Below are 27,728 nucleotides of genomic sequence, written 5' to 3' on the forward strand. Positions count from 1 at the left end.
TGTTATTTGTAGATGTATAGATGATTTTGCCGTAAAAGGCTTATATCGTGCCCAAGGCTTGCACAAATACAAAAAACTTTTAAAAAATATACAAATCACATAAAGTTTTGTTAGAAGTGAAAAAACATTTTTAAAAAATATTTGAAGCTGATATCATAAATCCTAAATAGAACAATTTAAATAATATAGTCACAATGCCACTTTTCTATCTAGTTTTAATCTCAGTTTTGCTCCTTTCAGCTCTTACTTGGAAATAGAAAGGCTTTTCTGACATATCCTCATACATTTATTGTCAAGTATAGACGTCGTTTTGTCATGGACGTGGCTTAATTCAGTCAAACCAGCACCCATGTGTTGGCACACCAGCGTACAACTAACGATTCAATAGAGTGCATCTAAACGTGCAATTCATACAGTCTCATCAGGTGGCGGTCATAGCTAAGCAGTCAGCGTAAAGTTTTGCGAATCCTTAATTGATGGGTTCGAGCCCCTGCTCCGCCTTTTTGGCGAATCACTTCACTACAATATTTCGGACTCTTCAATAAATACGAGATGTGTTAAAAAAGTAACGAGAGTTTTTTAAATTCGTGGGTTTGGATAGTCCACCTGTATAAAATCTTTTTCTAATACGTTGGTACACATGCCTCTGAAGTACGACAAAATTTAAAGCAATATTAATTGCTTACTTTTTAAGTGGCAGCCGTTAACGTTAGACGTGTTTTTCGAGCTCATCAATTTTCGTTTGTGAAAAAAATGGATCAAAGAATTTGCATTCAATTTTGCGTAAAAAATTAAATATAGTGTAGTGAAGTTCGTCAAATGTTAACAAAGGCATAATGTAAGTCTGCTATGAGTAAATCAAGGACTCATGAGTGGTATAAGTGTTTCCTAGATGGCCGCAAAAACATTGAAGATGACGAGCGACCCGGATGCCCAAGCACATCAACAGTCGATGAAAACGTGAAAAAAGTAGCATAGTGCATCATGAATTCTTGCCACAAGGTCAAACAATCGAAAAGGAGTACTCAATTTGGTAATAAAACTACTGTCTTCTTGCTCCTTTGCCATAATTGAGGAAATTTAAATGAAAAAAACTTGGAATCTTGGAGCATGTATTTGGTGTCAAAAGGTGGGATGTAGATTGGAATATTACCTAAGGCAGTTGAGTGGGTAATTCGCACAAAAAATAAGCTTTAATGTGTACCAGATAATCTATCACCAACTCGGAAGAAATCTTTATTACCCAGTGGTCGGTAAAAAAACTACATCTCCTGGTCAGTTAGTACACTAATGCAGCTACTTTTTCACGAAACGATATTGAGGTTAGAAGACAGTACGACGATGCTACGAGGATATAGCCTATTGAGAAAGACCAAGATATATGCGAGAAAATACTAATAAACAGTTGTCAACTTTAGAGAAACAATATCCCAGCACGTGACGTAGCAAGAGGTGTTATCAGAGATGATGACCAATTAACTGGGGAGGCGTCCTGGACGTGGCTTGATTCAGTCAAGCCAGCACCCGTGTATTCGCACACTAGCGTACAACTGACGACACAATAAAGTGCATCTCACAGTGCAATTAATACAGTCGCGCCTGACGGCAGTCATGGCTAAGCGGTCAGCGTAAAGTTTCGCGAATCCTTAGTTAATGAGCTCGAGCCCCTGCTCCGCCTTTTTGGTGGAGCATTTTACTACAATATTTCAGACTCTTTAATTTATTTACTTAACAAATCAGAATTACCTTCTCCACATCTACACGAAAATCTCCAAGCTTCTTTTGTAACAGAATGTTTATTTACATATCCGTGGCGTCCCGCACAAACCAATAAACTCTACTTTTGGGATTTTGGAAAAAAACGGTTTTAAAGAATAAAACGCTTCTTTTTGATGGCACAAAAACTGCACGTTTCTTGCTGTGACTAACGTTAGGTAGTAACACAAAATCTTAATATTTTACGTGAGTGATCAAAAAATGCCATCGATTTCCTTTCTACGAATTTATTGGATAGGTTGTGACTGTGGAACAAATTCTATTATTCAAATTTGTAAATATTCCACAAAAAAAGCATTTAATCACCAGGACATGTGCCATGCCTGCTTGCTCATGAGTTGTCATCGAGTAGTACAATTTTATTACTCAAACATTGCACTGTTGTACTTCATATAGTTCTACCGACAAAACGATGATCTCGATGAAAAGTGACACAATTCGTTTTTTCTCGCTTAAAGTATGACTAAAAAATTTTAATGAGATAAATTTTCGTCAAAAAAGATGCTTGGACTGCAATTGCAGGGATTTTAACTAATTTTAAGTGTCAATGACTAAAGTAATACACATTAGGTGATGTATTTTTGACCCCTACTAGGGAAGTAAGTTTTTCTACGACATGGTTCTAACATTAGCACCCATGTGTAAAAGTTTTATAAATATTTGACTATTGCGCAGTTGGAGTTCAAAAAACCATTTCCTATACTATTATAACATATGACAGTGAAAATTTAACTTCTTGCTACTAGTTTTTTTTCTCTTGTAACAGCCTTAGTGTGACGCAAGTCACATATACTGTACGTATGCATACTATAAAAGTACTTTTATTAAGTATTTATTTATTATACATAAAATTCTCGTGTCACAATTTTTGTACCCATACTCCTCCGAAGCGGCTTAACCGATTCTCATGAAATTTAGTGAGCATATTAAGTAGGTCTGAGAATCGGCCAACATCTTTTTTTCATCCCCCTAAATCTCAAGGGTAGTCCACCCCTAAATTTTATTTTTTTATTTTTTAGACAAAATTTTTAGTTTTTATTTTTTTATGATACAACATACAAAAATACATACAATCCTAAATTTTCACCCTTCTACGATCAATCCTTATTTTTTAATAGCCATTTTAGCAATTTAATCATTTTTTATCTCCGGTCGATAACTGATCAATCGTCATTTAATTAGTTATCCCCGCCAGATGTCTACAGGTGTCACTTCTGACCCAGTAAACAGCACGGAGTAGGGATGAGAACGAAGCCGGTCTCCTATTTCTCTTACATAATAAAACTTCTCTCACTCCCTACACAGTTGTCGGCTATATTGGTTATGCATCAAGTGTAGTAGTAACGTTGACAATCATTATTTTGCTATCTCAGTGTATCTCTCATATTAACTATTAATCATTCCTATTCTATCAATAATAATAAAATTATAAATTTTGAGTGTATTTTGCACGATTAGTTAATCAAGTGATTTTCATAACCTCAAAAGTACTCAACACGTGGCACAAGCTTCCAATAACAACGGCTTTTGTGTTGTAAGTATACTTTTTTTTATTTATATCGAAAATGTTGTTGGAAACGATCATAAAAAATTCGGTGGAATTTAATTTTTATTAAAATTGGGCAAGCTTTTTTTTTTGTATTCATTTTTTTTTTTTACCATTTCTAACCCTATATTTTCGATATGATTATGAAAAATAAAATTTTTCGCTTTTGTGAAACAGTCAAATGTTTACGTGAATATGTAAATGTTTGTGTGTACAACCAAATATTAAATACATTATAACTAGGGCCAAGATTTTTGCCGTGATTTCATTTTAACATTTTACAAATAATGCTCTTAAGGTTTAGACATTACGGCTAATATATTGATCTTATAAGAATGTAATTTTAATTTAATTTTATTAACAAAATGTAATTGAACAATAATAGGTTTTCATAGTTTCCAAAAATTTGACTCATTCATTATGAATCTTTATTTTGAAATGTCGATGGAAATATTGGTTGAATGAAAAAATTATAAGACAATATTTTCGTAAAATTTAATTTTTTACTTTTGGTTGAAAAATTTTTCCATAAAACTTATATTTTTTCTATAATTTCATAAATTTAAACTAATCATTTTAAAACTGCTGCAAAAATACTGGCATCATTAAGTAATTTCATTAATTCTATTTATGTGTTTTGTACAGTGAGCAATGCCAAGAAAACGCAAAGGGGCTGATTTGAGCCGTAATACGAGTAAATCTCGAAACTTGCAAAGTAGGAGATCCGAAAGAACCGAAGAACAAATCCAGCAAGAAAATACTGATGCACGTGTCAGAATGGCGCAATTGCATCAAGAAAAGCCAGAAGATACACGAGCTGAGCGCAATTAAGTCATAAGATTAATTTTGGTTAAAGGTTGTGATTTTAATAACCTTGATTCATTTTATGCCAGACGCATCGTCAGCGAGCTGGATGCTCTATTGAATGAGCACAACAAATTGTTGAAAATATTTAAATCACATATGCACCAATTACAAAGCGATAATCACGCTATCGTCATTAATCCTGATAAAACACCAGCTGGAGAGCATATTCGTAGATTCAATGCACCCGTTGTTGATGATGTTGCTGGAATCACGGTTGGCGATCGTACAGCTCCACGAGAAATTGTAATTCGTAGAAGAAATAAAAATCTACAGTTCATTGCTGACACACATCGTTCATATGATGCTCTCCAATATCCGCTAATATTCTGGAAGGGACAAGACGGATATTGCATAAACATAAAACAACGAGATCTCGTATCAGGTACTTTATTGATTATGAATTTGATCATGTATCATTTAACAAAACTATTAAATCATTAAATGTAATAAATTTAAATTAATTTTCATGAACAATTATTACAGGAGCTGAAACAATCAAGAACGTTAGCTCAAAGGATTATTATGCGTACCGATTGATGATTGGACGTGGCCTGGACAACGTCATTCTACGATGTCGTGAGCTGTGTCAACAACTCATGGTCGACATGTACGCGAAGATTGAGGGCAAACGACTACAATACTTACGATATAATCAACTAAAGCTGCGCGCGGAAAAGTACATTCATTTGCGAGACGCTATAAACAACAACGCCGACGTCGCTGAAATTGGTAACCACGTCATTTTACCATCATCGTACGTAGGCAGTTCACGTCATATGCAAGAATATATACAGGATGCTCTGACTTTCGTGCGCAAATATGGACGACCATGTTTATTTATCACGTTCACATGTAATCCAAAATGGCCAGAGATTGCATCTATTGCCTGGTCAAAATGCGATACATCGCCATGACATTACAGTACGTGTGTTAAGACAAAAGTTGAAGACTTTAATAAGTTTCATTACTAAATTACATGTATTTCGTCCCACACGTTGCTGGCTGTATTCGGTTGAGTGGCAAAAGCAAGGATTACCTCATGCACAAATTTTGGTTTGGTTAATCGACAAAATCCGTCCTGAATAAATCGATAGTATCATTTTTGCGGAAATTCCAGATCTATCCACTGACCAACTGCTGTTTGATATTGTTACAACAAACATGATCCATGGTCCATGTGGTACACTTTATAGTTATTCGCCTTGCATGGCAGATGGAAAATGTACTAAAAATTTCCCTAAAGATTTTACCAATGATACGGTCACACATGTTGACTGATACCCAATATATCATCGAAGAAATCCTGATAATGGCGGACAATCATTTATTAAAAATATCAGCAACACAGAAATTGGTCGGTACATCAGCTCCAATGAAGCTGCTTGGCGTATCTTTGGTTTTCCAATTCATGAACGGGATCCAGCAGTTGTTTAGTTAGCCGTCCATCTTGAAAACGGTCAGCGTGTATTTTTCACGAACGAGACAGCGATTGATCGTGCAATAAATCCACCTAAAACTACACTCACTGCATTCTTTGAATTGTGTAATCGTGCGGATGATTTTGGTGCCTTTGCACGAACATTACTCTATTCACAAGTACCACGCTATTTCACATGGACTCAAACAAAAACATGGATACCCCACAAGCAAGGCTCACCAGTTGCTGCAAGTCTCAATTTATTTAAATCAAACGCCTTGGGGCGATTATTTACAGTCAATCCAAGACACACTGAGTGCTTTTATCTTCGACTCTTGTTGGTTAATGTTACTGGCCCATTATCATTTCAAGATATACGTAAAGTGAATGGGCAATACTATCCAACGTATAAAGATGCATGCCTTGCACTCGGCTTGCTGGAAGACGACAACCAGTGGGAATGCATGCTTGCTGAAGCGGCATTGAACAGTACAGCAATACAACTTCGTCTACTATTCGCTATAGTGTTGACCACATGTTTCCCAGCCCAAGCACAGATATTATAAGATAATCACAAAGATTCAATGACTGATGATATATTGCATCAACATCGTACACGGTGCCACGATCTAACCATAACATTCAGCGACGAGATGTACAATGAAGCATTGATTGCTATTGAGGATCTTTGCATTCTCATTGCCAACTTATCACTTTCTAATTTCGGTATGAATTTGCCAAATCGAACTGCATCTGATTTAATGAATACTGAAATGAATTGTGAACTGCAGTACAGCACTGTAGAAATGGCAGCGATTGTTGCCCGCAATGTCCCACTAATGAATGAGGAACAAATAACCATTTATGATCGCATTATGCTCGCAGTTTCAGCTGGACAAGGTGGGTTCTTCTTTTTGGATGCACCGGGTAAAACTGGCAAAACATTCGTTATTTCGCTAATTCTTGCTGAAATACGATCAAATAATGGCATCGCATTGGCCGTTGCATCATCGGGCATTGCAGCAACTTTATTGGATGGAGGCAGAACAGCTCATTCAGTATTTAAGCTGCCACTAAATATTCAGAATAACCCTGACGCAGTATGCAACATTAAGAAACAATCGTCCATGGCCACTATGCTGAAACAGTGTAAAATTATCATCTGGGATGAATGTACTACGGCACACAAACATTCGCTTGAAGCGTTGAACAGGACATTGAAAGATATTAAGAAAAACGACAAACTATTTGGTGGAACTCTGTTGGTCCTTTCAGGTGATTTCAGACAAACACTTCCAGTCATTCCACGTTCAACATACGCTGATCAGATCAAAGCTTGCTTAAAATCATCTCCATTGTGGCATAATGTTGAAAAATTACAACTAAAAGTAAATATGCGCGTTCAAATGCTTCAAGATCCATCCGCTGAAAAATTTTCAAAACAACTCTTAGATATCGGTGATGGAAAAGTTGCTATAGATGAAACTGGATACGTAAAATTACCAACTGATTTCTGCACAATCACTGATTCGCAAGGTACTCTCATTGAACAAATATTTCCCGATGTACACACACAGTACATAAATCATGAGTGGCTTGCAGAAAGAGCAATTTTAGTGGCAAAAAATGAAGACGTTGACAATTCAAATCTGAAGATACAAATGTTGTTGCCAGGGAACTTGTTATCATATAAATCTATTGATACAGTATGCGACGACAGCGAAGCAGTAAATTTTCCCACAGAGTTTTTAAACTCACTGTATTTGCCAGGTATGCCACCACATAATTTACAATTAAAGGCTGGATCTCCGATTACTTTGCTTCATAATTTGAACCAACCCTGGCTGTGCAACGGTACGCGATTAGTCGTTCAAAAATTAATGAAAAACGTGATCGAAGCAAGCATTTAAAATGGCAAGTTCCGAGGTGAAAATATATTAATACCACGGATTCCTATTATACCTACAGATGTGCCAATTCAATTCAAACGTATTCAGTTTCCGATTAGATTGGCATTTGCAATGACTATCAACAAATCCCAAGGTCAAACGATGTGTATTTGTGGCTTAGATTTGAGAACACCATGTTTTTCACACGGACAATAATACGTGGCATGCTCTCGAGTGGGTAAACCATCCAGTTTGTTTGTATTAGCTAAAGATGGACTAACAAAAAATATTGTTCACGCTATAGCAATAAGAGATTGATATTGTTTGTTATTGTTACTGTCGTAATTGATTAATTAATGATATATAATTATAAGGAATAAATAATAATAACCTAAAAATAATGTTTGCCTTTTGTTATTTTTATATTCACTCATCGTTCACAGCGCTCCATGCCTATTTCACGCATATACAACATTCTTACATAAATACAATTTACACATTCTTACATACATACATACTTACAATAAGTAAGCTATTTTTTATCTACACTAGAAATTACTTGAAAGTAATTTATATGTCAAAACAACGTTTGCCGGGTCAGCTAGTTTATTTATAAAAGCCACAGATTAAAATTGAATTTTTTTTAAAAAGATGACAATTACTAAATAAAAAAGTTTTTAGTGACTTCTTTACTTAAGAATTGATTATTTTTGCTACAGCAACGATTTTTTGATGTCATTAATTCGATTGGGCCGGGATTACAGTCACTTCATCGGTTGAATCAGAAAAGTGGCAGTTAATTGATTAGATGTTATGCTAAATACGGAAAATTGGTAGCTTAAATCATTTTAAAAGTTTGTTTGGAGAAAAGCAAACTTATAAATGATATGCTTATCCAGTCCTTACTAAAAATTAAAAAAATGGAGCTTATCAGTTTGCCTGGGAAGCCCCAGATGTACCGTAGTAACATTAATTTTTCATGAAGAAGCAAGAGTTTCTATTAAATACTAAATTTGTAAAATCAAATTAAGTTTTCGGCAATGGAAGTATAGACTAGCTCGAAAAAAATAAATTGTAGAAAATTTAACAAAGCCAATCTATTGTAATAACATTGAAGACAAATATTGTTTCTCTAAAGTCTAAAATGAATGGCAAAATAGTAAAACGTTGGTAGCAAGCAATAAGCCTTGTATATATACATCAAAAATAAAAAAAATAAAAATCCAACGCTCTTATCTCTACCTAATAAGTGCCTCTCCTATTTAGCCTTAGAAGTAAGGAATACAATTAATTTTATTAAATATGTACTACATGCTAGTCAATATGCACACCAATAGGAATCAAATTTCTGGGACCATTTCGCTTGCCTCTTGTCTTCTTGATCCTGTAATTATCAGCAATTTTGACCCTAGTTCTACAGGCTTCCAGGCTGCTGTCACAGCTGCTTGTTGACTGGTCCTGTTGCCTCTGATCGGATCCTCAGCTTCTAAATTTCAAATCGTCGTATTCTCGTGGCACTGTACTATTGTGCTTCTCGGTAGAATAATTTTTAAAGAGTACAATGAGAAAAAAGCATTCTGAGACTCTAACCGTACCCCACACTAAGCACCAAAACTGTTACGTAGGAAAGATATTGGTAAGGAGGTGATTCGCGAGAATGATCAACACTTATTATTTCAAGGACTTTCACTTAAGATACCGTAATCATAGGCAAGGTAGCCCGTGTGTTTCCTTTGAAGGCTCGTCGTGTACTCCCCTGATTAACCATCTCCTTGCTCGCACTTTCCTTTTCTTGGCCCTAGGGCCCCTCGTTACTTGATTCAATGATAGAAAACGTAGAGTCTCCCCTATACTATCATACGTTACGATCCAAAAAAGGCGTATAAATTTCTATAGAAAATTCTGCTATTGTTACATCCCCAGTTAATACAAATTATATTATAACTAAGAACTATCTGTTCGTCAAAATTCAAATAAGAATTCAGTTTACGTGTGAGCATGTGTGTATTAGCTTTAAGGTGAATGCTTCATAGTATGCTGACATAAAATACAGCCAGTATCGTTGTTAAAATGCATATATGTATGAATTTATAGTTACGTGCCCACTAATTGTTCAATTCTGATAATGTATACTAATTTAAAATTTGTTATTCACACATTACTTTATGATGTTTATAATTGATTGTTAAATGCTCAAAAGGATTAGTTTTAAAATTTTTAAGCTTACTGTTACAATAAAACTTTTATTTAAGATTCTTATATTGCAGATGCGAGCTTTTATCATCGGTGACCTAAAAACTCAATCGCACTTGTCAGAAAATTGCGATGGGTACTGTTGCATTGTTATTTCCTAATACGTGAGATCATAACATGTAACATCATCGTGCAAGCCTACTGTTTTGCTGTCAACGCAGTCTGCAAGAAAATCGCTCATTGGTTGACCTAATTCAACCAAAGGCCCCTCTTACTCGCTCTGATCCTCCAAAAAACGCACCATAAAGAGAAAAAATTGCTCTGTTTACGTCTGTCACCTGTCCTCAAAAGTTTGAGTCAACTTTTGACTCTCACGACTCGTGAGTACATTATACACGTAAGGCATAACGTGTTGACTGAGGCAACTTGAGGGCGTATCGAGAACATTAATAACATTGGACTACTCAGAAGAGCGAGGTGTGCTGTAGCAAAGGAGGCCCGCTGAAAGTGGTTTCGGCGATAGCAGATAAAGCAGAAATCGCAACATCTTACTAGCCACGAACTCATTCGTGTATTTTAAGAAAATACTCAAGGTTATCGCACTAAGCATTAGAGAACTCCGAAGCATCAGTAGCAAAAATCAGTGATAGATGTAAGTTATTTATCAGTTATAAAATTAACGCTAAACCTTGTTTAAGTGCCCTGATTAAATTGTATTTAAAAGAACAAACTATTATTAAATAGCTTTAATAAAGAAATACATTCATCAAAATTACCCATATTCTTTGGATAAAGATGATTATTCAATTAAAAAGAACAAAAAAAGCTGACGAGCTGAACCCTAAGAGACCCAGGAATGACACTTAAATAAAACAGTTAAGACCATACTCTGAACAAGTCCGGTCATGACACTATCAATGTGTATGTGTGATATATTGTAAGATTTGTACTATTAATTGTGTATTCAGTAAAATGTATGTCAAACATTTCTCATATGATTTTTTGTTGTTAATTTGGTTTCTTGTCTAAAATTGTTATTTTAGACAAATCATAATTATGATAAGATTTTAGTAAGTGCAAAGTGATAATAAGTGATTTTGTGTTTATTTAGGCGTTTTTTCAATGCTTTTTTTGTCTCACCTATACATATTGCAGAGCAGGAATCGCAAGCAAAGTAATACATGACGGTTATTTGGTCGAGCTTAATTTACAAAAAGTGTTGTGTTTTTCTATGAATAAAGTGATTTGGATGAGATTAACGTTAAGATCGACCGAATGCTGTTCAAACAAACATTTAACATCCTTTGAGCCTTAGTTTTAACTTTTTAATTAGCTATTATAGACTGTGTGCTTATGTTTTTATCCTTAAGAAAAAGATTTTAGGTATACATGTATCATATTTGAAGTTAAAACGTACCTTTAAAGAACATTTAAATCCCAAAAAAATAAATGTAAAGTGAGAAAAAAGTGAAACACACAATAGAAAAGTGATAAAAAACTTAGAAAGTCTAACCTAAAGAACATGCCGTTTTTTTAATATTAATAAAAAAATTAAAAACCATACAAAAGTTATTTAGTAGACCAGTTTTTTTTTTAAATTAGTATTATTCGAATTTAATTCTTACAAAACATCTATAAGTGCAGTGAAAAATACATTATAAGGACACTTTTATCAGCTTATGATACAAATCGAAAAGCTATGAAAAATTTTTTCCTATAATTAATTTATATTAAAAACGGCATACAACACCTAAAGGCAATTTGACCATAAAATTTAAATGCCTGCACGCACTGCCTAAAACAAAGGCAGTAATAATACATGATCAATAAGCTGTAAAAACTATTTTTTTTTTCAAATGTAAAACAAAACGTGGTAACGATGTCATGCACTTGATATATATAAAATACAACTAGAATGGTAGAATTGATGTGTCACAGTCATTCTTGAAATGCACAACTAATTAATATTAAGCTATTAACTAAATTTATTAATATTTCTTATCCACCAGTACGAGATTGCTAAGGCAATCTTATGATGCATTTGAGATAGCTTGAAATACTGTCTCTTATTTTAGGTCAATTTAATCGTTTTCTCATTTTCCAATAAGTTTAGTTTATTTACTTAAGTCTTCAAACAAGGCAGTTATGTAGTGTTTGCATTGATGGTATGTAGGCTTCTTTTGATATTTTCTTTTTCAAGATGACAGTTCAGTGTACCTTTTGCTCTTAACAGTCCTGAAGCAGACTTTACTAGCTCGCAATACCTATTTTTAAACTGAACTATGCTGCCTCTTTTATACGTACGACGATTTCTGGTAGTAGTTATCTCATTTATCAACTAAGCCCTACATTAAGAATTAGTAGTTATGCTGATACTATCAATGGGACATATGTTGAATTTATTCTATCAATTTACTGGTTTAAAAATGCATGAATCTGATAGCAGCATAAAGTCAGTTACTACACTTTGATTTAATGGTTCCGTTGTTCTAAGGGTTACTTATATTTAACGCAGTCAATCGAACTCCTTAAAGGTTATTCTATATTGTCCTCTAGGTTAAGTGCGCAAGATCGTATGTATGAAAGATTAGTCTGCGTCGGACTATTCTAGCTTAAAGGGTTACTCTTTTGAATATGTAGGAATACTAATAAATTTTTATGTGCTATATGTTTAAGTCAAATTTTAAATTTGTAAGATACGGGTTCGCAATATTAAGGCTTGTCATTTTAGAGATTTTATCATTTTGTATGAAATCATCACAACTATCAGGATCACAAAAAGCTACTCTATTTGGTATATCATAATTTTCATGGTTAGGGTTATTTTTATCAGAAAATCTAGTTACAGAAAAAGAAATCTGATTTGTTTGTTCTGGTTTTCTATCTTATTTAGTCTTACTAAATATTCCTTATAGATTTAAATAAGGTCTTTTTGTCAGATTCTGTCCTTTTTGGTAGGAAACCTTATTTTTTCATTCATATTTCTTATGTTTGTTAATGTAAGTTTTATTATAAAAGAGTCATAATCGATATCTTCACTTAATGAAGTAGGTGTCACTACAACTTATATGTCTGCTTGTTTTGTATCAAAATCTTTGTCAATGGTTAATTCTGTTTCAGTTATTTTTTATCGCAATTAACTCTTCAGGATCACTTCTGTCATTGTCTCAGTAAATGCTTCTTCTTAAAGTTGCACCACTATTTTTTACCTTAGTTGCGTCATGCTCATATACATATATGTAGGTCACAGAACTCTTAAAACGACAGTGTAGCGTTAGCCTATTACGAGACATAAGCCCTGAAGGTACTCCTGTATTACTCTCAGAACTTTTACATATTATATATCCAATTCCTTAATGATAAACAGTAAATAATAAAGCACTATTATCTTACCTAAGATTATTGCTCCTGTTTAGGTCTCCTACACAACCGCTAATACCAATAATACTTAATAGGTTATGGATCTAGACTGACGTTATATCTTGCGTGAAAAAAAAAAAAAAAAAAAAAAAGAAAACGAGAGAGAGCTCGTTGCTACCAATTAACTATCCTGCTTGAGGAGTCGTCGTGGCTCTAAGTGCAAAAATGTCTGGAGAAATTTCTACACGGAATGTCACAAAGTTTCACGGCAGGAATTTCCAAGCTTGCAAATTCTAACTAAATGCCATCGTCTCCTCTCAGGAGCTTCTAACGATTGTTTCGGGAACAAGCGAGATGTCTGAGAATTCTGAAAGTGATAAAGCCAAGGTGTTGGTCAAAACTAATGCCAAGGCCATATACATTATCTTGTCGGTGATGGAACCCGATCAGCTACAGTGCTTGCTTAGGTGCACAACAGCCTAGGAGATGTACAGTAGGCTGTCGTCTATATATCAACAAAAAAGTGAAACACACAGGTTGTTGCTAAGCAGCGCTTTTACGAATACCAAATGGATCCAAAGACTACTGTCTCGTAGCTGTTGATAAAGTTAAAAATCTGGCTATGCAGTTGACCGATCTAGGACAAAATACTCCCAACTTGGTAATTAACTCAAAATTTCCGGCTAGTCTACTAACTAAGTATCAAGGCCTGCACTTGGCTTGGACCCAAGTTGTCAGACCGTGGAATATCTGGCAGAATGACTGATCGAGGAAAAGGTGTATATCAACACAGAGAGTGACGAGCAGGTGGCTTTAGCTGGGAGAACAAGCCAGGCTCAACGAAAAGGTGACACAAACTGAACACAGCATAAGAAACGTCGAGATAAAAAGAACTGTCAGTTTGTGCATGTCACAAGGACTGGAAGTATTCTTCAACAGAGACAGTGTTGCGACAGAGAAAATAATGCAATGTGGAGAGGTGCTACTCACTGGTGTTAAGAAGTTGAGCTTGATTTACAGAGTGCTACTACGTGTCTTTGCTGTGCAGCCACTGGAGGCTAACCTGGCTGAGGCAAGCTTCAAAAAATAGTAATAATGCTTTGGGCATGTCAGTACAAGAGCGCTTCAATAGCTGGCTGCCAAAAAGCTAGTTAACTTCATTAAAGTGACGAGACAGAAAAAATTTTTCTGCGAGCCATGACAGCTAGGCAAAGTGCACTGACTGCCATTTAGCAAAGCAGTCAAGCGTGAGATAAGACCGGGTCACTGCATACACACAGATGTCTGAGGGCCCATACCTGAAAACTCTATTGGATGAGCACGCTTTGTTCCTAAGTTTAGAGACATTGCTATAGGGTATTAAAAAGTTCTCTTTTCAAGTCACAAGGCCGACATTTTCAAGTACTTTGTCAAGTTCTAACGAGAAGTACATAACAGGTTCGAGAGACATATGATATTTCTTTAAAGTGACAACGGCACCGAGTACACAAACAAGCGTCTCAGAGAGTATCTCGTCTCATGAGGAATCATACAAGAATATACAGCTCTATGTACACCTGAGCAGAATGGCAAGTCTGAGCTAGATAACAGGATCATTGTAGAATGTGCTCTTACGATGCTGCAGGCTTGAGATCTTTCCAAGCCGTCTTAGGCTGAGGCGATAAATACAACCGCTTATGCAAAGAAATGGCAGAAAGCCAAACATGAAGAGCTTAACGTAGATGAAAAAAACGATTCATGGTCCATCGATACAAGAGACCTGGGCATGCAAACAATTAACTTCAAGTGGGAGTTCGAAGTCAACCAGGCAACCAAAAATAGTGAGCCTCACTACAAAGCACGGCTCTGCGTCAGAGCTACATGCAAAGAGAGGGAGGGGACTACACTGACACCTTTTCCCCTGTCATCAGGTATGCTTCTCTAAGAGTGCTTCTAGCTCGTATCACCCTACAGGACTTGGAGATGAGAACATTTGACGTTCAATTCGTTTTTCTTCGTGGAGAGCTTAAGGAGAAGATTTAATGAAGGTCTCTGATGGAGTGAAAATCTTCATAGCAAACAGAGAAATTGTGGTGTGCTTACTCCATAGGTCATTGTATGGATTTAAACAGACTCCTCGTTGTTGGAACAATAAATTCGAAGAATTTTGGGACCTGTTCCAGTTCAAGGATAGTGATGCCCATGAATGTATTTTTGTAGGTCAATGAGATAGGTTTATTGTTCATCTTGCTCTGTTTGTAGATAATGGTCTGCTTGTGTGTATCTGCTAAAGCCTTAGAATATACACTGATAAAAATTAACGAAAAGTTTAAAATCACAGTAGGAGATGGTAGTTACTTAGTTGGACTGCAGATACACCGTAACAGAGACAGTAAAAAAATAATTATACATCAAAGCATGTACACCAACAAAATCGTGTGTGAATTCAGCATAGATAGTCCGAATCTAAGGAGTATACCTACAAACTCTTACATACGTTTACAGCCAGCAGATCACCACTGTGAAAGTGGGCCTAGTAGCATATCGCAAATCGCTTGGATCGCTGATATTTCTAGCCCTATTATCACGACCGTATATTATATTTTCCATATACGCTTCGAGTAGATTTTTGAACAATCATGACTCGAGTCATTTGCAAGCAGTAAAGTGTATTTTAGCTTATTTGGTCGAGACTCAAACTGTCGAAATCTTATTTAAAAGAGATGAAAGTGAGCCTATCGGTTACTCCAACGTGGATTTCACGAGCAACGTAGGCACTCGCGAATCAACAATAGGTTATATTTTTTATATAGTTGGTAGTCTGATCACCTGGTCATCACAACTTCAAAAATTTGTCACACCTAGTACCAAATTTGAATACGTAGCTGCGTCTGCAGTGGCAAACGAAGCTGTGTGGCTTTGAAAGTTGCTAGGTGATATCGCGCATCAGGTGATGAATTCTGCTACTCTTTCGGTTGACAGCAAAAGTGCCAAAAAGTTAGCAAATAATCCCAATTTTCATATAAAAGAACAAAACATATCGACTTACGATATCATTTTTTTAGAGAAAAACATGAAAGCAGCGAAATAAGCATTAAATATGTTTCATCCGAGTATCAGAAAGCAAACATTTTAACTGAAGCTCTGCCTACAGATAATTTTAAATGGTTCAGCGAGATATGGGGATCAAATAATGAAGTAATGTAATCGAATCTTCAGACGAGCTCCAGAAACGGTGGAAGTGTTGAGTACAAGTTTCTCAAGCTCGTATACTTTGTAATACGGCGTTATAGTCAACTAATTGAGTCAGCGTTAATCACATGGTGCTTGTATACCTATATGTATGTCACAGAACTCTCAGAATAACAGTGTAGCATTAGTCTGCCAAGAGAAACGAGTCCTAAAGGCACGTCTGTATCACTCTCAGAACTTGAACACACTATATATCCAATTCTTTAATAATAATCCGTAAGTCTTTTTATTTTACCTAACATTATTGCTCTTGTCCAGATCACCTACAAAACCATTATTATCAATAATACTTAAAAAATCTTATTGACACTTACTTTTTTATGTAAGACACATCTCTTTGCAAGCTTCAGCTTAATTTTATAATAAACATAGTTTTCTGCCTTTATTAAAAGAAACTTGCAATTTGTAAGTTTTTTTTAAATCAAGAGTCTTTATCAAAGCAAGGCTTTTTATGTAGGGCCCTTGCAAGACAGAAGCAGGATGAAGCGTGACACATTTTCTAGTCCCCTTTGTTTCTGTTCGTCTCCCAACCACTGCATGCTGTCCCAACAGCAAGTAGTATGGTACACACGCATCCAGTAGTGTGCTTACACCTTGACTTTTCTTTCTCTTTCTCTCTCATTTCGTCAAATAAACATAAGTTAAGGTGCAATGAGTATATATACTGTATTTATATAGTGACTACAAAGTGGTGCTGTGCCACAGTGGACTAGGTATCAAATGAAGTTCCTGGATTCAAATCTTGAACGATGTACAAAAACTTTTTTCTAAAGATAATCAAGATTGTCGTTTCTTAATCATTAGTACATAATAATACGTGACTCTTACAAAACATAATAAAACCTGATTGGAAAAAAAACTGCCAAGCTTAATCACTGGGTCAGCCAAGCTTGGCAGTGCAAATGGTGCACTGTTCAAGGTGCCACTTTGCCTGACTTGGCTTGACTGCTCCCGAGTCATTGCCAATTCGTAATATGTATGTATGCAGTACGAAAATGTCAAAAACAATGTATACGCATTTCTTGCAAGAATTCTGCCGCGTTTACCCATACATATTATATACATATGCAAATGGATTGTGGCAGTGCCATGGGAGCAGTAAAGCCAACTCAGGCCAGTGGTACTCTGACCAGCGTGATGTTTAACTGTCAAGCTTGGACCAATAGTAAGATGTCGGTAGCCAAGCATGGGTTTGACCACTCTCTGATTTTAATTTTCAGTCGGAAATTTCTGTTTTTATAAATCGAGTGACGTCACTGAATGGGGGCAAAAATTTAAAAGTAAAAGTAGATTCAAGAAACTCTAAAACTAAACGGATCAGTTAGATGTTTTCGAGACAAAATATTGAAACAATTTATTAAACCGTGTGATGCGTTACACAGCGTCACAAAAACTTGAACAGTTAAAAAACTGAAGATTTCCGAATATCAAAAGTGCTAACGTTGATGAGAGTTCAATAGAAAAGATTTGTCAATGAAAATGCCTTGTTGAACTACGGACGTTTACAAACGAATGCTGAGTGACCAACCCTACAGCATTTAAATCTCGTCCTCAGCTTTTACAGTAGTGATTACCTTCTACACCACTCAATAGTTCATCCAGACAGTAAGAAAAACGAAAGTATTTCTCAATATCTCATCAGTAAACGCCTCAAGGCGTTCTTGGAACAATTGCCTTCTCACAGGCCCTTAATGCCAATCTGATGTTTTTATCATGATAACTAGTTAAAGATTTTTGAGATTTATTCGTACAGCAGACGTTCTTCAAATGTTTTATTTAGTACTAGTACACCTAGAAGATTAGGATGGGCAGCACATACTGTAGTGTACCAACGCATTGCAATCCTTTCAAGAATTTAGGTCTACAAGGGTGTCCTACGGTACAGCCTCAGCATCGTACCTTGCTCTTTGCGTCATAAGACATCTGTTAATTGGCAGTCAGAGCATTTTATAACTAAGCTCGTATTTTACAGTAAAGAATTGACGTCGATGACTGCTTTGCTGTAGATGACACAGTTGAAAGAAACAAACGTAAAAAAAGCAAGCTCATTGCTCTTTTTCACCATGCTTGCTTAAAATTGCATAATTCAGCTCGAAGCCTACCTGGAAATCTATCTGCCATAGTTCATAAGCATCATTCTTAAAATCAACCCAAGACTGATTTAAAATCAAGCAACATCATTTAAGAAGTGACTCTTACATGGAATCACAAAAAAGACTTCTTTTTTCAGTCCAACCTAGGACTAATCTACTGCAGAGATTAGTAGGGAGATTGCTGACTGCCATGCTACGGAGTGTGCCCACTTTTTTCCAGTGGTTCGAGCACCCCGCCGTGGCCAAGCGGCCGAACCAGGCGCACATTTTTTTTTTATTTGAGAAGCACGGTAGGGGTATGAGAAGAGTGGATTCGCGTGGAAATGTCCATATAGGCGCACATTTTGGAGACGCGTGGAAGGGGTATACCGAATGTGCGCCTATACGAGAAGAGGAGTGAAAATGTCGGCTATATAGCTGTATACATCTGAACACACAGCCAAAGCAAGCGACGATACGAGTTTTTTTTTTTTGAGAGTCTTTGGACTCTGCAACTGAGATGCTATGTATATATTTAACTGACTTGCTCTCGCTCTGGCTTCAATGTTATCCATAAATATTATTTAAATAAATCGTGGAACTAAATGCTCATTAATTATATACACAGAATTTTGTTTTTATTACATTATGTTTTAACTCTCCCGTACTCTCAAATTCCCCAAATCCATTTATGTTTTCAAAAAATTAACCATTAATTTATTAATTTTACACATCCTCACTTCTGTAAACTGTAGAAAAAGCTCCAGAGGATATCCATGAACATATGTGACTTCGAAAGAGATACGTCCCGTCCTTCGGATAGCTAAGATGGATAAGGCTTATGCCCCTTTGTAGATTGTTTTGCACTTAAGGGTTCAAATCCACTTCATGATAGATATTTTCTTTTATTTTTTTTATTCAATGTATCATTTTGTCTTCATTTCTTTTATTTATGTTTCGTTAAAAAAAAATATATATATATATATATATATATATATATATATATATATGTATGTAGTCAACATTTTTTTTTGGATACATTAAAACAAATTAAATTAATATTGTTACTTTGATACAAGGTAATCCTATGATTTTATAATACTAAAATAACTTTTAAGGATTTTAACATAATTTGTGTATTTTAAAACTCCTAAGAAATTGTGAGCATCCTATTTACGACAAACAAAGCCGCCCGTTTACTGCTATTTACTTAATGAAGAAATTTTAATTAGTTAATGAATTTGATGAACACTATATAAAATAGTTTTGTAAATATTTTAAAATTGTTTGCAAATCTTTAATAAGGTGTGCTACTTTTATTTATTTTTAGACAGCCAGAAGAACAATAATGAATGAAACAGTTCGATGAATAAGTAATAAAACTTATTTGGCAAGATTCTGAGACTAAACATTTTTTATAATACCGCAGTATTTTGTTAAAAACAAAAAAAAATGAATTACCTTTAAGGGTGATGATTGTAATAAACATATTTTTAGGCTGTAGATTATAAAGGAACTTTAATCATTTATATTGAATGCAGGAAAAGCAGCGTAATACTTTTAACAATGATACAATCGGGTGAGTGCAAGAAAGAGTCTTTTTAGAGTAAAAGTCAAGAAAGAGCCTTTTTAAATTTTCGGGCAGAATAAAGTCTTCTTAAACTAAAAGAAAAAGCCTTTTTATACAGAGGTACACTGGCACTGATGTGTTGGCGTCGATTAGTATGATTGAGCCCAACGAATCATCGCTCAAGATTATTCTTCGACATTTTTGAGTTCTTATTGGCTCCTCACCCAGCTCTCGGTTGGTCTCGTATACCCCTGTACAAATCCACACATTTATTCTATACTAGAGAGCAAAACGAGGAGTTTAACAAAAACATATCAATGCCTTTTTAACTAATTTGCTTACTTCTATTTTAAGGTAGTAATGTATATATTTTTATAGATCAATTATATACATACCCACATAAATGTAGTACCAACTTAAAATCGGAGAAATAAAAATTAAAGGCTCTTTCTTGTATTCAGTTTGAAAAGGCTCTTCTACGCCTATTATTCTGAAAAGACTCTTTATTATGCTAACGTGATGAATTATTTAGAATCAGGAATTGTTAGAACTAAAAAAATTTTTTAACTACGAATTTCTATATTAGTAAAAACTGAGTCTAGGTCTATTTCTGCTAGCAAAAACTGTATTCACAAAAATTGTTTTAATGGGCTATGAAATCGCAAAAAAATTAGTGAAAAAAAAAATTTTGTTTCAAATGAATGGAATGAAATATAAGAATAAAATGAAATAAAATTACAAAAGACATGAATAAATGCAATGGAATGAAAACAAAAAAAAATAAAAAAGGGAATGAAAGAAAAAAAATTAATATGAAAGTAAAAAAAAAATTAAATAAAGGAAATACGAAACAATAAACAAAAATGTAATAAAATTAAATATGAAAAAAAAACAAGAAATGAAAAAAAAAATAAAACAAGAAGTAAAAAAAAAAATAAAACAAGAAATTAAAAAAAAAAAAAAAAAAATTGAAAAAATTATAAAGGAAATTAAAACAACAAACCAGGGGGTATTAATGGGTCATGGGACCCACGGTAAGAACGAAGTTCTTTAAATATGAGATGAGCATAGACACAATTTCTCAGGTAACAAGGGAGTCACCAGACCCACAGGAAGAACAAAGCTCTGTAAACGTTAGTACTGCATTCATGTTGTTTACTAAAACAAAAACTTGAAAAACGATAAAAAAAAACAAAAACAATAGTTTAGTACTCACGATGGTTAAACTTCGTGAGAACGTCGTGCATAAATACAGTACTCACGAAGTTTAACCATCGTGAGTACTAAACTACTTATTGTTTTTTTTTTTTTTTTCATGCGTTTTTCAAGTTTTTGTTTTAGTAAATAACATGAATGCAGTACTAACGTTTACAGAGCTTCGTTCTTCCTGTGGGACTGGCGACCCCCTTGTTATCTAAGAAATTGTGTCAATACCCATCTCATGTTTAAAGAACTCCGTTCTTACCGTTGGTCCCATGACCCATTATAACCCCCTGGTTTGTTGTTTTAATTTTCTTTATTATTTTTTTATTTGTTTTTTTTTTTTTTTTTTGTTTCTTGTTTTATTTTTTCTTTTACTTCTTGTTTTAATTTTTTTTTTCATTTCTTGTTTTATTTTTTTTTTATTTTATGTCTTATTTTTGTGACTTCATTAGGAGCTTTAACTTTTACAACCCTGGAACTGTTTTAAAAACTCAGACCTGATTCTCTCTTACGTTAAATTATTAAAATAAGCCTTTTGTATTTAATTCTTAATTATTTTGTAAGCCCCTTGGTTTGTAAGTCAACTCCAAAAGTCCAACTCAAACTACTAATCCTTCGTTTTTTTGGATACTTTTGGAGTACAAGATCATTTTTCAGTGTTTGTAAGTAGACGGAAGCAGTAAATAAGTTTTTAGGATTTTAAAAATTTCATGGCTGTTTGACGTCAACACATTTTGAGAATTCCAGTTTCTTATATTATGCATGCAGTTTGCGCATAAGTCAAAAAATTATTTACAGAAGTTTTTATCTAATTTTTCTAGTTAAGCTTTTTTTCCTAAGATTTTGATCTTTTTTAAAAAGCAATTAATCAATATTTTGTGTCCAACAAATACTATAATCCTCCTCCGTACAAAAAATTAGTTCTTAGTAATTCAAGATACGACAATTACACTAGGCTTTAAAATTTCGTTATTTTAGAACCTTCGGGGGTTGTTAACTCCTCTTACGTCTTTTTAATTTGAAAAATTATCTTTGTTATGTTTTAATACAAACATTTAGCTCACTTAAGTGAGCAAACGATTTTTTCCACCCAAAATTGTAATATTCGGTTTATTGTAGCTTACTTTAAAGCAGATTTAATGCCCTAGATCTGTAAGAAAATGACAAGTGATATAATATATTATTTAGCACTTAATATCCTTTCTAGTAATTCAAGCGATTCTTTATAACCATAGGAAAGATGTTTGAATTGGAAGAAAATTTTTTAAGTATAACTAATATATGGGACTATTTTAACCCTGTCATTTTATTATATATAGTCTAAACGTAGTGTAATAATCTTCATGTTGAACTTAATCAGACAATCAGACAATCAAACATAATTTTTTCCGTAATAATTCTAATAAGTTGTCCCTTAGAGCTCAGCAAAGGGTAGTGTTAACCCCCTACAACATACTAACATAACAGTGTTATGTATTTCATTGATTCTTAATAATTATATAAGAATCGTGAACGAATCTTACTATTTTATAATTTAATATTGCTTAAGAATTGTTTTTACACCTTTAGGCCATTTGAACTCTTACAGTGTGTACGTGATTTAAGCACATTTACGTTTAGTTGACTTAGTTGAATGATTTAACTTTTTCTCGAATGTTTACGGGATTTTATTAAATGACTACTACTTCAGGGTTTAGAGACTACTTTAGGGTTAATTTGACTCCCTACAACAAGTCTAAATTATCTGATTTTTTTTCAAGATGCTTTTTGTCCCTTTCTTTAATTTTCTGAAGGTTTTTAAAAATTATAGCTAAAAATGTTAATTTTCCATAACTTGCTTTAAATTTTAGCACCTTCAAGGGCTATTCTCACCTCCTTACAAAACAGGGTGCTTACAATCAGAAGTACGTTTATTGTATCCTACGTTAAATTATATTATACTTAGCATCTTCACTAAAATCTTTTAATGATTCGTAACAATTATACTTAAAAATTGTAAATTAATCTTATTATTTCATAATTAAATAGTTTTTTAGGGTTGTTTTTACACCCTTACTTTTTTTACCCTTAGTGTGCGTACATGATTTAAGCAAATATACTTTTTGTTGACTAGGTTAAATGATTGAATTTTTTCTCATGTTTTTAAGGGTTGTGTCAACCCTTAAGGGATGTTTTCACTTCCTTGCAAGGGGGTGCTTACAATCCGGACCACTGTTTTTATATTCTGTCTTAAATAAGCTGCTATCTCCAGAAAAAGTCATAGCGATTGGTAAACTTGTGTTGAAGATATTTTATTTACAAAAAAAAACTTTTTTCTTGCCATTGTGCGTCGCATTCATAAATCCGATAGACATTTACATTTTTACGTCATACACATCTCGTTGCAACCGTTAGCTTACTTTTATACTGTATATTGTCTTCTGCCTTTATTATTATAAATGTGCAGTTTATGAGTCCTTTGTAGAGTAAGAGTCTTTTTTTTACTCATGGTCTGTTTAGCAAACTCGCCCTGGCAGTTAGCCTAAACGAAAACCCACTCATAGTTATACATTACTTAGTGCTGCTCGAGACTTGTCATTAATCGCTCGATTATGACTTATAACTATCAAGCCGATGGTCACGGTGCAGTATGTATACAATTACTTACAACTTTCACTAAAACACGAGACTTTTAGGCTGGTTATTTATTTTGGCCGTAACAAGATGTTTCAACTTAACTAAGTTTGTCACAGCTCTTCTGGCCAGTATAAAAGTTACATACCGATTCCTGCTTTCAAGGACGCGTTATCTTATACATGATAGTTCATTGTCTTCTTAAAGCATTTCACTTATGCAAATATAAACAATTCCAATTGTACTGCAATATTTACTACTCAAGCCCTTGTAATTGGCGTTTTGTTCTGGTTAGAATGCTGAAGGCTTACCTCTAAACGACATTTAGAATGAGCCACCTGTAAGTTTAAATGACGTGACAAATAATTGTCTCCTGGCTGTTAATATTTTTGAAAATTTCGTCTTTGATAATAAGAATTAAGATATTGTTCATTATAATTATTATAATAACTTAAATTTATTATAACTATTATAAGTTCTGCCCAACAATACTGAGTGATTGAAAGATTTTAATTCTAATTTGGTAATTCACATTAAGTATCGGAGTTCTCATTATTATACTAATTAAAGTTGATCTGCAAATTCCCGTTTTGTTAATTTTTATTACGTAGATTTCTTTGTCCCTAAAGTCTTTTTAAGAATGTGGATTAAAACTATATTGCTTCTTAGAATTAACATTATATAATAAGATTATATACTAACGGACAACTAATTTGTCTAATGTAATGTTGTAGTGATGGTTAATTATTACATTTGTCTTGTTAATGATGTTAATAAAAATCACTGCAAGGTATTATCTGATGCTGGGTATCTGAGATACCTGCTCTTATTCGGCTCTTTAATCTTAATAAACCATCTAAAGCATCTGTTAAAGTAGCAGGTTCTTTTGCCTACTGGCTGACCATAGCTGCTAGTCTTTTTATAAATATGCTTAACGCCATATCTTACATTCAGATCGTTCCATCCGTATCGTGCATATTGCCCTAATTTTTCATCAGAGCTTTTTTATTACTATTCGGAAAATGGTTTACATAGTCATAATATTTGCCTACTGATTGAGCTAGCCATTGGTGTATACATAACTAACTATGTATGATTTAATTTTTACGAAAACACGTGGGAAAAATTTTTGTATAAGTATGAATTAAAGAAGACACAAGTAACTTGTGAATGTAAAAACAAATGAACACAAATACAGACTTATAAAATCAAAATTGGAGTTTTTAAATAAATCCTCTTTATCATTGTCTCACTGTTAATGGTATAAGCAAAATAGTTCTGTTTTATTGGTTTATAACTCAGACTTTAAGAACTTCGACTAATAAAATAATTTTTTCTTCTAAATAAACTAATTTTAAAGCACTTGGTAACAATTTTTGTTAGAGAATTCAGTATTAAAGACAAAAGAAATTAATTTTTGCCAGCAAGAAAAATCTCGTATCTTGGTGGCAATAAGCACTTCATATTGATACTTCTTTACATAGCTAGCTACCGATTAAATCGTGTCTTGACTCTAAAGAGGGAGTGCCCTTCTATCTGCGTGACAGCTTTTTTATACCCTCCTGAATAGAAGTCTGCCACTACTTAGGTGCCAGACCTAAGCTTTTTTTTCGTGCAGAGGTGTAGCATTTCAAATTTAAGAATTAAGTTATTCGTAATATAAGGTGAAAGAAAAATATGTATACTTTAAATAATTTAAAAATCCTTTTAAACAATCACTATAACAGGTAAAAGCTTTACCCAATAAAATTAAAATTATTAGGAACATGAATAAAAACTTTCCCCAGAGTAGAAATAGTTTTAAAATTAATCTTAACAGTTTTGAGTAGCAATCTCATTATTTTAAATCGTGTGATTATTCTTACAAAGTGTTCCCTGACACTTTTAATAATTTTCAAAAAAATTTTTTTTAATTTTAAGACTATTAATTTTTTAAATAAATTTCCATTCATTTTCAATCTTGTTGAAAGTGACTATAAGCATTACGAAATACAAATTTTGATTCCTTGGATTCTATAATCTATTAATCGGATTATACTGTATGACTACACTTGCATGAAATAAATACCTGAGGCCTTATTATAAGCTAATAATAAGTTAAGAGAAACTATTAAAATTGAATACATAAAAGACGATATTGAGGAATTTTTAATAAGTAATTATGTTCCGATATCGCAGGTGTTTTTAGAAATCCAAATAAATCGGTAGAATCTACTATTTCTGTGTGATTGCTAGATAATTAAATTCGAAAAATACTTATAAACTTGTTTTTCTAAAATTATTATTACTCTCCACAAATAACCATATCGTTGTGTATCTAGGAAAAGCTTGAAAGACAGAGTTTTCGGTTTTTGAATAAAACTACAAAGCTTTTTAACGATTGAAGTTATATCATTCTACTCATTGAAAATACAGTTTAGTAGTTATTGGATGAGATTCATAGTAGGAATTTAAAACAAGTTAACATTCCTGGGAGAGCTTAGGTATCTTTTGAATACGAGAACTTAGCTTTTATTATAGGGGAAAACGTGACTCTTTTGTGTCTGTAATTGTTAACACTAAATTTTTCTTAGCCATTGTGTCTCACTCTTAATAAGTCATCAATGCTAAAGCCTTGTCACACCATGCGATAAATGATCAGCTTTTTTGAAAACTCTTAAATAATGAGGAAAATACAAAGGAAAATTGTAAAAGAAATCTTTAGAGAAGCATCTACACTTATACATGGATATTTACTAAAACGCATTCAGTCAGTGGACTCAGTGGTCCTAGGTGACTGTTAAACTTAATACGACATGTTAGCAATTTACTCTTTATTGTTTTCTATTCTCAAAACCTTTGTATTTGTGCAGATAATGTGTGCTTTAAATATAAGCTTAATATTTCCAGATGTTCTTTATTTTGATGTAAAAAAAAAAAAGAATTAAGGGTTTTCTAAAACTATTTTAATGCCATGATAAACTTTTGATGTGATATTTAAATTATTTCACGAAGTACAAATAAAACGTATAACGTTTTTATCCTTAGTTTGAATAATATCTTAAGATAGTAATAGTAAGAGCATATAGTTAACTTTTTCTAATACTTCTTACATTTAAGTATGGATTTGTTAAGATGGCTTAATAGCTATAGATAACTTTTTTTTCCTTCAAAAAGTAAATGAATTTCGTTGGTTTTATTTTGATACCTGGTTTCATAAAAATTTATGAACTGAAGAACTTTTCTCGACAATAAACACAACGTTTATAAGGAAACTTAATTTATAATGTGTAGCAAGTTTTATTTGTACTCATGTATTTGTTTGTATTTCAGGTATGCTAAGTAGTTTGAAACGTAGTTTTCCGGATGTAAGAAACAACAAAAGTCTTCGACGAGCACTAACTCAACACGATTATAGTTCTGAAAAAAGTGAGTGTTCAATTATTTAATAAAGTCATTACTACGTAATGAGAAATATCTATTAATTTTGTAATATTCTAAAAAATGTCTTCTTTAATACCAGAAAAATTTACAAACACTGTTAAAAAAATTAGAAGATCTTATTTTTTTAAGTAAAAATTTATTCCTCAAGAAGTGTCAAGATAATCATAATTCTTAGTCAAAAGTTGATAAATAAATGTAATTAGTCTAAAAGATACAATTTTAGTTTTGTTCTGTATGCTGATTTTTCAACACAAACGTCATTATTATAGATAATCAAAAGCAGTAAAGGAATTATTAAAAAATCGATTAAGTCATACGTATACGAAAAAAATGGTTTAAAAGCTGTAACCTCAAAATTTTTAGTCACTAAAATCCAAAATACGAAAATGAAGCCTTTAAATACTATGTGCAAAGCAACAACATAAGAGGCCTGAGACTTCTAACAGCACTAAAAATGCAGAGCTCTCAGCTCAAGGTCTCACCCGTTTAAAATTAATGGTTTAACACTCATTTTTTGGAGATTGCACAGCTCTGTTTAGCCTATGTATACAAACGCTACAGCTAGAAG

The 27,728-nt window shown here is 33.5% G+C and overlaps 1 protein-coding gene across 1 annotated transcript; it reads left to right on the plus strand.

The window, feature by feature from the left end:
- Positions 1–6,190: 6,190 nt before the first annotated feature.
- On the plus strand, positions 6,191–7,516 carry LOC149373627 (uncharacterized). Its single transcript, XM_089596948.1, has one exon. The coding sequence runs from the start codon at positions 6,191–6,193 to the stop codon at positions 7,514–7,516; it is 1,326 nt and encodes a 441-aa protein (XP_089453074.1).
- The last annotated feature ends 20,212 nt before the right edge of the window (positions 7,517–27,728 follow it).

Source organism: Copidosoma floridanum, unplaced genomic scaffold (genome assembly GCF_036245765.1).
Source record: "Copidosoma floridanum isolate Cflo_tuat_1 unplaced genomic scaffold, Cflo_Japanese_pri ptg000030l, whole genome shotgun sequence".
NCBI lineage: Eukaryota > Metazoa > Arthropoda > Insecta > Hymenoptera > Encyrtidae > Copidosoma > Copidosoma floridanum.

Bases quoted from the DNA above. Each gene is read 5' to 3' on its own strand.
- LOC149373627 (XM_089596948.1), top strand. From the start codon at position 6,191: ATGACTGATGATATATTGCATCAACATCGTACACGGTGCCACGATCTA.